The sequence below is a fragment of the Eupeodes corollae genome, chromosome 2 (assembly GCF_945859685.1).
Source record: "Eupeodes corollae chromosome 2, idEupCoro1.1, whole genome shotgun sequence".
Lineage (NCBI taxonomy): Eukaryota > Metazoa > Arthropoda > Insecta > Diptera > Syrphidae > Eupeodes > Eupeodes corollae.
This window is the reverse complement of record NC_079148.1, coordinates 8,778,819-8,791,367: the sequence shown is the minus strand read 5'-3', so window position 1 is coordinate 8,791,367 and position 12,549 is coordinate 8,778,819. Positions and strand designations below refer to the sequence as shown.

General features: G+C 35.8%; 1 protein-coding gene across 2 annotated transcripts in view; it reads right to left on the bottom strand.

Moving 5' to 3' along the window:
• Positions 1-12,549, bottom strand: part of LOC129948570 (peptide transporter family 1) — a 36,331-nt gene that overhangs the window by 7,002 nt on the left and 16,780 nt on the right. For both annotated transcript variants that reach the window (XM_056059675.1, XM_056059674.1), the window contains exon 2: positions 1,254-1,387. In XM_056059675.1, coding sequence (XP_055915650.1) covers positions 1,254-1,387 — 134 coding nt within the window. The remainder of the gene's footprint in view (positions 1-1,253; positions 1,388-12,549) is intronic.

The window sequence follows — 12,549 nt, the reverse complement described above, 5'->3', positions numbered from 1 at the left end:
ATTTAATGAAACCTATTTTGAAAATAAGAAGAAGGAGGAAATCAAATTGCCTTCAGCTTAAATGTGTTCATATCATAAGAAAATTCGTGAAAAGCTGTAGAATGAGCAGTATAAATACATTTGAGCTCTTGACCGAGTTCCAAAGTATTTGAGCACTTAAGCGAAAATTGAAGTAATTAGTAATTTTTTAAAGTTTTAGCATTGGACCATGTTAAAATACAAACTCTCAGAAACAACTTGTTCAAAAAGTTCGGAGTACAGGACAGTTTGGAGATTGGTCTGTAATTACTAATGTCAGTCTTGTTACACTTTTAAACAATGGTGTAATAAATTCGGAGAAGGGAAAATGCTGCTACTGATCAACTTCATTTGAGTATTATAAAAGGTAATCGGGGGCTGGTCTTGCAAGTATAAAAAGGGGCAAGCTCAAGAGAAATATCCATACGTAAAGGGTGTTTTATTTTAAGGGCCGATGTTGAATGTGCCACACCTAAACGTATCGTGTTTTTTGCATTTCATTTGAAATATCGGACCAATTCAATTTTAACCTTGAAAAGATACACAATCGAAAAACGGTATTAAGTTATTCAGTCTTATTATGAAAATGAAACTTCGTGATTTGTTCAGTCAATTCAATAGTCCAAATGTGATTTTAAACAGTTAGACTTCTTTCTTTGGGACTTTTTGAAAGTAAAGGTGTACCAGTAAAAATTCAAGAGCTAAAGGATGAGATATTTCAGCACGGCATAAAACCTCCATTATTCCTCAGCGTCACTGAAAATTTGGTCACCTTTATCTTTGATGTAAGATTCTAATACATTGTAAAATTATAACGTCCGTCGTTTAAAATTGGTAAATTCTCAATACCACAATCAAAAATATCGTGATAGAAAGCTGCTGAAATTTTTGCTTTCCAAAAATCAATAGAATATAAACAATCATCGGAATTGCTATGTTTTTAGATGGGCATCCAAGTATTTTTAAAGAGGCCTACGTTTTGAACTGTTAAATATCTCTTAAATGGCGCCCAACAAAAGTATTACGTTTTTTCACTGTTAGCCCCATAGGAGTAACACAAATAATTACATTATGTATAAGGTTTACAGTATTGATTTTTAAAATATAAATTAAGATTCCTAGCTCTTCAATTTATTAATTATCCCTTGAGTGGCGCCCAACGGAAGATTTCTTGTATACATTAAATAATAAATTAGGTGGCGCAATAGTCCGTTGAGAAATTTATTATTTCTTACCTTGACTTGCCCTTCCATAGTATCAGGACTACGAATACCTTCGCTGTCTTCTTTGCCATCTTTAGCACTCAAGGCAGGTAGAATCTTTGGTAGGTTGTTGCTGGCATTGTTTTTTTCATTTATGTTTTTTTCCTCTGAAATTAAAAAATTAACAAACATAAATAAATTAAAATGTGAATAATTGTTAATACCCTAAAAAGTATTAACCTCTTTTTATTTCTTCATAATTTAAGTACTTTAAACCTTTCGAGAAGACCTATTATTTATAACATATTATTTTAACTTATTCTCGTTTTAAATAATGTTTGTTTTTCTTGAAATTTGGAGCAAGAGTTTATAAAATATGTTTATTTTTATCTCAAGGACATAGTCATACAAAATTTGGGAGACAATAGAAGGAAAAGGAAGTTCAGAAGATAACATATCTTTTATGACTTGAGATTTTTGGTGGTGGATAATATTTTTTTATTACTGACACAAACTTTTATGATTTCAATTAAGATAAACAACAAAATGATTCAACTTAATAATAAAATTGACTTAAAAGTAAAAATATCACGAATATCTTTTTGTTACATGAAAAAAAAAATATTTTGTCGTGAACTTTTCGCATTTTTAAAAATATTGTTCATTCAAAAAAAATCATTTATAGTTATATTGAGTTGACTAATCTATAACCCGACTCCATCTTATCAATGATTTATCACAGTTAAGTGTCATAATGGGAATTAATCGCATAAATGTCAATGAATGTTCTCTTAACTTTGACATAATCAAATTAATAAAATTCACATTTTCAAATATTTGTTTGTACTTTTTATGAATACAAAATAATAAATAAGAAAGCTTAACATTGTTAAGATATTGCATTTTAAAATTCATCATAAAATCAGAATTTTTGTTTTAATGTTTTCTGATTAATCACGTTGTGATCAGTTAGAAAATAAAAAATAAAAACGCTTCCACTGATTAATTAAATTGGTGTTGTATTATAAAATATTTATTTCTTATAATCAAAAAGAAAAGATTAATCAATTAAGTGTCATTTGATAAACATTATAATAGACGATACTTAAATATTAATCTAAGAAATATAATTTTTGGGAATTTTAGACAGATTATTGACAACTCAATTCATAAAATATATACAAGTTTTTTAATCTATACTTGCGTAGTATACAAGCTATCAAAAGTAATCGAAGTTGCGACTTGAGGATGTGACTAACAAACATATTTTTTGACAGTTGATATAATTTTTGATAACATTAAATCTAAAACACTGACGAAGAAAAAACACTGCAAAATTTCGAAAAAATTACCTTTTGCTTGGCACTTGGAGTTTGTGGAATAATACGTAAGTCAAGTATTGCATTCGTAGAAAAGTCGGACTCCAAATTTTAATCAAACATGACATTATGATGGTAGATGGAACAAAAATGTATGTCCGGCAATTCTATCCCTCGAAAGGGAAAGAACCGATCACCGGAGTTAGGCAAGAAAATAAGAATGACCATTCCAAAGCGTCAAAATGAGCTCGTAACCGGTTGGTTAATCCCCCAGCCTTTCATCCTTCGGCACGCATTGTGAAAAAACCTCACACCACCACTGAAACTTAAAGACCCCGTATCGATGGTCAGAACGACTTGCTGTAAGTTTAACTACTGAAAAGTAAAGGACCCCATGTAGAGTTCGTCGTGACCTTAGCTGATTCGCATCTTAACAAGTCTGAAGGCAGCTGTAGTGATTATTACTATAAGTGGACGGACGGACGGAGGATCCTTTTGACGAAGAGAAAGCGACATACTATGAAGAAGTCGAAAGAGCACAATCAGTGCCTGTCAAGGTATGATGTAGAAGTCATCGCTGGGGAGCCGGTATACAGGCATTATGCAGGCATTGCATTATTTACATGAGAACAATATTGACAATTTACTCGGAGTCTAAAACTGGCAGCAGTCTCGTTAAGTTTTTTTTTAAAACCTTCTGGTTATCACCTGATGGAGTTACTCCCAACCAGATTGACAACTTGTTAAAAGACCGTCTTTATTAATCGAGCCTGATGACAGTACGTATCACTACAGTCTTGTTTAGTTAATACAGGGTGCGGCAGAGCCGACTGACGAGTTTCAAAGGACTATAAATAACAAACAGTAAAACTTAGAGAAATTTTTTTTTTTATTTAAATCAGTATTCAATCCTATTTTTGCAAATTATATCTCAAAGATGGCGGTCGTCAGCATTGACACACTGTTGTAGACGATCTCTGAAGCTTTCACATGTTTTTCGGCACATTTCGACTGGTATGGAATCGATTTCCGCTGTGATTTTCTGTTTAATTTCTTCTATGGTATGTTGGCGATGTCTGAAATCCTTAAGTTAGCCCCAAAAGAAAAAATCACACATGTTTAAATCTGGCCAGCCTATGTCTCCGCTTAGAAAGACTATAACCGCCCAGGGAACAATTCAGGCTGTGTGCGCTGTAGCTCCGTCTTGCTGAAAGCATACATCTCCCAAATCTTGTTCTTCAACCATTTCCTCCAAACTTTGCTGAAGATAAGTTTCCAACATGAAAATATTACTAGCGAACGTGACAAGGACGGTCCTGTTCTCATCCTCAAAAAAGTAGGGGCCGATCACCCTAAATTGGGACACAGCACACCACACGGTCATTTTAGGAGAGTGGAGTGGTCTTTCATGGAGCTGACGTGGGTTATTCGCAGCCCAGTATCTAAAATTTTTTTTATTTACAGTTCCAGAAAGATGAAAATGGGCCTCATCGCTACAGAAAAAAGTTGATATCGGAGGAATTTGCAGAAGAATTTGCTGACAGAGATTTTCGCAGTTGTAGTCAGTAGTATTTAACTCTTGGACAAGCATTAATTTATAGGGATGGAATGATCAATCTTCGTGAAGAATTCTCCTCAAAGAACGTTCTGAAATTCTCAAAGCTACGGCGTGTTTCCGGGCTGAGCGTCTTGGTGACTGCTCAATTGACTCTCTAACCAACTTCACATTTTCGGGGGTTCTTACCGTTCTGGGTGCTCCGTGTACAAGTCTACTTAGGGTACTTCCAGCTTCTTCCAAATTTCGTATCCACAGTTTGATAATGTTAGTGGAACAGATTTAAGCACGTGGAATGTGCTAAAAGCCCTTTGTGTAGCGATCACAGAATGATTATTTTCGTAATATGCAACCACGACGAAACGTTTACGTATAAAAACGGTATTACCGCACAATTCAAAATATGTCACTTATTAAGGCCTACTTTTATCTTATCACAGGCTAATGACCTCATTGAACTCGTCAGTCGGCTCTGCCGCACCCTGTATAGCGTTCTCAGAGCGGATCACCCTATGGAGACATACTGCATCCATCGATTAGATTCAACACGGCTGCCCATTACACATTGCATACACCAGTAACACCTTTGGTCATGCGTTAGGACTCACCCTCGATGAGCCAGTATGCCAGGCGTAAATGAGAAGTGGACACACCTTAAAAATTCTGCCAAATCTTAGGCCGCAGTCACAGAGATCATAGCGACTGGTAGTGACTTAGCATAAGAATGTTGGGAACAATGAACATGTACACGCAAAGAGAAATGAAAAGACCTGAAAAGTTAAGAAAGATGTCTTCTTTGATCTTTTGAACGCGAAAAAAACCGTGAGTGGAAGTTCTGCCAAAACGTCCAAAGCATGACGCACATATTTCAAGGATGGAGAGAGAAATTTAACTACCGACGTTTAAGGTATACTGAGTAGCGAAAAGGATGAGTTAAGAGCTCAATGAGGGAAAGACCAAGTATACACTGTCTTCAAAAAAGAACATTGATTAACGACGTGTTGGACAAAACGTCACCATGGACTTTGAGGTAGTTAAGTACTTTGTATACCTAGATACCGCTATTAACACAGAGAACGACACCAGCGCTGAAATCAAACGAAGAATAACTCTTGCAAATAGCTGCTTCTTTGAACTTAGAAAGCAATTGAGAAGTAAAGTCTTTTCTCGAGCATTTAAAATCACCATCTATAAGACACTCATCATCCCAGTTCTCAATAATGGCGCTGAGGCCTGGACCCTGTCAAAGAAAGATGAGAGCGTCTTAAGATGCTTCGAGAGAAAAATTCTTCGGTTGATTTTTAGTCCCGTACGCATAGGTGGAGAATGGAGGAGAGGATATAACGACGAACTATACGGGGAGTACAGCGACACTGACCTAGGTAGCAGAATTGAAGTCCAACGGCTTAGACAGCTAGGTCATGTAGAGCTGATGGACATCAACGCTCCAGCCCGGAAGGTCTTCGAATCCAATCCCGAAGGACGGCGCAGTAGAGGAAGACCCAGGTGGGAGAGGACCTCAACCAACTTGGCGTGCGAAATTGGAGACAGCCAGCTAGGCACCTAGCTGGCTAGAAGTAAGCAAGCCGTAAGTAGCACCAGTGGCATGATGGTTAGTGCGTTGGACTGTCATCTTAGAGGTCTTGGGTTCAAACCCTAACTGTGTAATCTTGCGAGGAACTGAAAAATCCTTTAAGAGTAATACTTGTCATGAAGAGTGCATTCTTAAATTACTCCTCTAGATTCGGCTTAAAACTGTAGGTCCCTCCATTCTTGACAACATTACTCGCACACATTAACCTACAGTTTGTATGTCTTTTTCGAAGGGCTAATTTGAGAAAGCACTTTTCATGACAAAAATTACTTTTATTGGATTTGGCAATTTCTCACAGAGATTGAACCCAAGGTCATAAAGGCTGTTAACAAGCTCAAACAAAACAAAACCAATGGCATATCTGCCAAGTAGCTTCATATACAGCGGCCCAGCTCTAAATCGAAGAAATCATAAAAGTAAAGTGATGTTGGGAGCATAAAGAAATGCCAGAAGACTGGCGAAAACGTATCACATGGCCACAAGATAGGAGATGTCACAACCTGCAGCAATTATAGAAGTATCACGTTGTTGAGTTCCACCTATAAAATACTCTCCTCTATCCTACAAAATGGATAGCTCCAAACGCTAAAACTTTTATCAGACATTATCAGCGTGACTTCATTTCAGACAAATCAACAGCCGATGAGATGTTTACCCTAAGTCAGGCGATGGAAATTGGTCTAGAATTCAAGCAACATCTACTATGGATTTCGCTAAGGGGATGGTTTAACCTGGCATTGGAGAAAGTAGTCCGTGACTGTGGCAAGCCAACAAGACTTCCCATTGTCACAAGGTGCCATGTTGAAAATTTGTTAGAAATGCCAAAAATACAATTCCCTGAAAATTTAAACCCTGCGCCAGAACATTAAATCGACACCCACCATCTTTTCATCGATTTCAAAGCCGCATATGACAGCATCTACAGGGACGAGCTGTATAGAGCCAAGTCTATTTTTGGCATCCTTGCCAAACTCGTCCGTTTATACAGGATCACCATGGAGAATTCACGCTGCTCGGTACAGGTTGGAAACAACTTTCGATGTCAAAAAAGGTTTTAGATAAGGTGATGCGCTGTCATGTGATTTTTTTAACATCGTGCTTGAAAGAATAGCGCAGAGCTCACACGTTAACACTAGAGGCACTATCTTTCAAAAGTCTGTCCAATAACTAGCATATGCTGATGACATTGACATAATCGGAAGAACTCAGCGTGTAGTCAATGGGGCTTTTGTGAGTATTGAGGCAGAGGTAGCAAAAATGGGTTTAACGGTTAATGAGGGCAAAACAAAGTACATCCTGTCGTCAAGAAAGGACATACAACACCGACGTCTTGGTCAAAACGTCACCATCGACAGACGTAACTTTGAAGAAGTCAAGGACTTCGTCTACCTAGGCTCTGCTGTAAACGAAGAAAACAAAACCAGCGCTGAGATCAAACGCAGAATAACTCTTGCTAACCGCTGTTTTTTTGGGCTTAGAAAGCAATTGAGTGGTAAAGTCCTTTCTCGAGGGACCAAAGTGTCGCTATATAATACCCCTATCATCCCCGTCCTGCTATACGGTGCAGAAGCATGGACTATGACAAAAGCGGATGAAAGCACCTTGTGTCGGTTGGAGAGAAAAGTTCTTCGTGTGATCTACGGTCCTGTATACAAAGGGGAGTGGAGGAGAAGACGGCACGGCGAGCTGTTTGGGCTGTACAGCGACGTAGACTTAGCCAGAAGGGTAAAAGTCCAACGACTAATATGGCTGGGTCACGTAGAGCGCATGGAAACCAATGTTCCGGCCCGGAAAGGACAGCGCAGTAGTGGAAAGTGGCCTCACCCGAAAGCGCGAAACTGGACACATCTAGTTACTAGTTAGGGACCGAGCTAGATGGAGAAGTTTGTTTGGTGAAGCCCTTGTTTACACATAACTGAAGCGCCACCTTAAGTAAGTAAGTAACTTCTATAGCTTCAAGGCATTTTATAGTATTATCTCCCACAGTGAAGGGTTTTTGAACTAATTGAACGCTCATTTATTGCGGTTTATAGCCTAAATTCTCAACAAGATGGTATTACGAGAGGTATTTTATACTGCCTATATCTCCAAAATAGCAATATTAAGAAGAATAATAGTTTCGAGATAAAAGTCGTTGTAAATATGAATCGAACTTCAATTGTGACTTCTCAAAATACATACATATGTCAAAGAAAACTTAAAATTTATAATATTTTTGTTAGGTAAGGTTAAACAAGTTTAAGGTCATTTCTTTTTTCTCTAAATATTTTAGTTGGAAATAAATTTTTACCAATTTTCAGTAATTTCTGAAAGGTTTTAGTTTGTACAAAAAAATTGTTTCGATGTATTTGAAAACTACACCAGGTGTCAAAATCCTTAATTTTGGTTTGACATTTACCTTTTCTCTTCGGCCATATTTCAAGAAAAGAATAGATTTTGAAAATAAGTAGAAAAATACTCAGTGGTTGTTTTTTACCAATTTGAAATGACGTAATTTAAAATGCAACTGAAGTCGACAGTGTCATTAATTTGTTAGATATTTGGGGAAAAAAAGCTTACACTTTCATTTTTTAAAGTCTTTTCTACTTTTTAAGTCCATATCTGTTTGGGTTCATTGCATGTGAACTTCAAAATAAGGTAACGATAGTGTACGAACGTAGGAAGAACGTGCAAATGCTCATGCAGATAGATTACACGTAACGTCAGGACATGTCAAAATTCTCAATCTGACAAATCGATTCTTTTGCAATACCATTTTATGGGAATTTGACAGTAGTCTTTGCATTGACATAAATGTCAATAACAAAACTGACTAACACCTCTCTGAATCTAAAAATATCAATTATTGTTTAAATTTGTTGATCTTTTTTTTATCATGAAATTTACTAACAAAAATCATTCATGTCATTTCCTCAAGAGACTGATACTTAATAAAATTATTATTATTACCTTATCACTTTCATCACACACAAAATCAACAGATAAACTCAATCCGCCAAAAATATATACCTAACCTATAAAAATAGATAAGAATATTTATTATAGTACGTAACATATACAAAAAAACATCAATTACCACATATTTTTGTCTATATCGAGTCTCACGAGTATTTCATGCATTTTATAGACAAGTGCGATTAAAAAGATATTTGTGTGTCTATTTGAAGAGGTTTATGAAGAGTGAAAATATAATCGAACTTTGTGTTAAACACCGATTTAATTATTGTTTGCGATATTTACGAGAAGAGGGTTTTTTTTACGACAGCGAAATGAATAACAAGTGCAATTGAACTGTGCAATTCATTCAGCGAATTTTACAACTGTCGCGTCGTATGAACACATGCATTTAGATGTCATAAGAAATATGAGTCGGTAAGTGCATTGAATGCGTTCATTTTAATTGACTTAATAGATTTTTTGACATAGTAAAGTAGTTGATAGCTTTTGAAGGAAGAGTGTTTTAAAATGTTTACATTAAATGTCATTTAATGTGTCATATAAAGTCTTGAAAATTCTTGAACGAAATAATTTGATAATGACATTTTTAGAGCGAAGTTTGTTATGAGATCATATTTAGTTCTTTGGCAAGAGCTGACATAAGCCAAATACCGTTCAATTAACAATTTTCTAATTTGCTCGGTTTTTCACAACGATTTTGTCCCAATGCATTCATTTTTCAGTGTCGTAAATGGTTATTTCAAAATCAAATGGGGTGGCGCAACAGTCCGTTGTGACCCAGGGCCTAGTGACTTACAACTCTCAACCATTCCTGTGTGCGAGTACTGTTGTCAGGAATGGAAGGGACCTACAATTTAAGGCCGAATCCGAACGGCTAATTTGAGAAAGCACTTTTTCATGACAAGAATTACTCTTGAAGGAATTGTCAATTCCTCGCAAGAGGCAGTACCCGCGAAAATTAATTTTTTAAATTAAGGTGGCACAGGCAGGGATTGAACCCAAGACCCCTTGCATGGCAGTCCAACGCACTAACCATCATGCCACGGGTACTAACCACGGGGTTATTTAACTATTTTAAATAAGAAAAAAAAAAAATTATAAAACATGACAGTTACATTTCAACAACTGTCAGATGCTGGTTCAGACGGCATATTATATAAGGCATGTTTCTTAGTATCTCAGTGGCCATCTGCCGAAAAGTTTCCCTCCAATTTTTGAAACTTTCTTATACTATCAAGTCAAGTCCGCTTATGTCAAAATGACAGCTGACCATGTTTTTTCATTCAACTGAAAGCTGAACTTCAAAACACTAAGATTTATTAATTAAGTCACAGTATTATTAAAAGTATTTTGTAAAAAAGTCACTCTTGTCATATTGGGAAAGGAATGAGGACTTTTTCTTGACAATACGAAACACAATTTTGATAGACTTGTAACCTGTGTAAGTAAAAGTATTTTTTTTACAAGTAAAAGACAGTCAAGTAAAGTTTGAAGTTTAAATTTAATTTCATCTGGAAAATTGACTATAGGTACTCTTAAGTCGTATTTTTATTTCACAAAATACAGTTGAATCCTTATGTTGTCTAAACACGACAATTTTAAAAATTGTAAAGTGGGAAATAGATGCAATTATGAGCCGTCAAAATAAGAGTAAATATTGTCATAAAAACTGACATTTGATAACTGAAAATAATGTCTGACAATGGCTAAAAACTACGTTTCTGGCATTATTTTATACGAAAAATGAAAAGTTTATAACCAGTTGATTAAAAACATTTGCACCTAAGGCCAATAAATGGATATTGAAGGGTTATCCAGTATTGGGTTTTACTGTCACTTTTGACATTTGACAAGCACGAGTTACGCCATTATTAAAGTTGGACTTCAAAAATGTTAATAGTCAAAAGCTTGAACTGAAAAAAATTGACACTATCTGACATTAACCTGGAATCGATTTTGGTTTTTCTAAAATGTGATTTGTTTATTATTATTATTTATTATTCTATTATTAAAATTCAAAATAATACGAAGCCCATAAATAATTTTTTTATGATTTTTTATCAGAGGGCTTTTTTATTAAATCCAGTCATAAGGATGCCTTCGCAATAAAATCGGTACACAAATTTATAAAAATCGATAATACTGTTTGGCGTCACGATAACCGTTTGATTATGACAAGATTTTTTTTTTTTAATCAAACTTTGAATTTATAGCCCGTGAAAATTAATAAAATATAAATTATCCATTGTTGACGGCGGGTCGTCGGTGCGTCAGTCGCTATGCCGTTCGTTTGTTGTTGCGTCACGTCATCGTCGTCGTCTATTGTGTTGAATTAATTTACAACGTTTACTCAGTTTTGCTATTGTCTCGCTTTTTATCAATATCGTATTTTATGTTCAAGGTCAAAATAATTTACAATTTAAAGCGCTTATTTGTTGTTTTAGTTGACAGCTAAAGATACGGAATTTATAGATAGATCTTTTTGCAATGACATAACTTCAGAAATATACTGAATTCATTATTTATTCTAACTAGAATTTAGTGTCAGCTTAGTCAGTAAGCTACCATTATCTGTTTTTGAAACAAACGTCTCAAATGAAAAACAAATGTCAAAATTTGCAACAGAAGAACTTTTTACTTGTGACATATTGATACGTAGAAAATACATATGTATGTAAATCGTTTTCCTATAGGGACGATTTGATTTTGACAGCTCGTGTTGGCCATATTGTTTCTTTAACTTTCTCTCAAAATATCTAATTTCAGTCAGTCACTGAAATAAAACATCAAGGCAAGCTACAGCGTCGAGAAACACATGCAAATATTTAACAAATAAGTGTTCTGTAGAATTAATGGCTGAATCACAACACGCTTCAGCTTCGGCTTCACCTGACGTTTACGAGTTCAGCAATAGGAATTCAATGCATGCTATCACAATGGAGCTTTGATCTCACGTTTCGTTTGACAATCGTAAGGAAAAGAACATAATGTAACGTAATGTGACTCCAAACGGAAGCTCTAGTTCAATTATCTGAACATTTGCTTCGTCTGACAGCTGTAAAAAAAAAGTCAACAAACAAAATATTTGCTCTTTGGAGGGATGAAATAATAGCAATGTCATTCAAAGGAACCTCGAAGCAGGCCCACCGTAACGTAGACGAAGCCGAAGCTGAATCGTGTTTGTGATTTAGCCATAACAATCCGAGCCATGCTCGCTTTTTATAAGGTACATGATCGACCTTCCAAGTTAACTGTTCAACGTTTGGTGGCCACACGTACATAAGCGAAACAAAAGATCTACCGAAAACATCGCCGATGAACGTGAACCTAATGTTGGTGGAAAAATCTGCCTCTGGTGGATTTTGAGGTGGAGGCGTTATTGGACCGTACTTTTTCGAAAGTGATGGTGGCGATCAACGGCGATCACTTCAAAGCAATGATCACCAACTTCATGTAGCTTGAATTAAATGATATTGACACCTAAGCTATACGGTATTAACAGGATGTCGTTACGTGCCAAACAGCTCGGCAGGTTTTATGCCATGGTTATGAATTAGCCACCAAGCTCTTTCCTGTGATTTAATCCTATTAGACTTTTTTCTCTGGGTAATTTTTAAGTAACTGTCGAATTGTCATCGGCAAAATCAGTCTGGTTATGTGTCAAAGTGATCGAAAACTGAACCTTTTTAATTACAACACTTGACGAAACCACGGTGCCTATTTAAATGATGTTGTATTTCGCACATATTGGTGTCAAATATATGTATTAAATTTTTAAATGGACCTGCCTGTGATCGTTAACTATTTGTTTTTAAAGAGACACTTTGAACACAGAAGGAAGTTTGTGCGAACCAGTCGGGAGTTTTATTAGAACTAGTTTCGTTGAGTTTCCTTAAATCTACC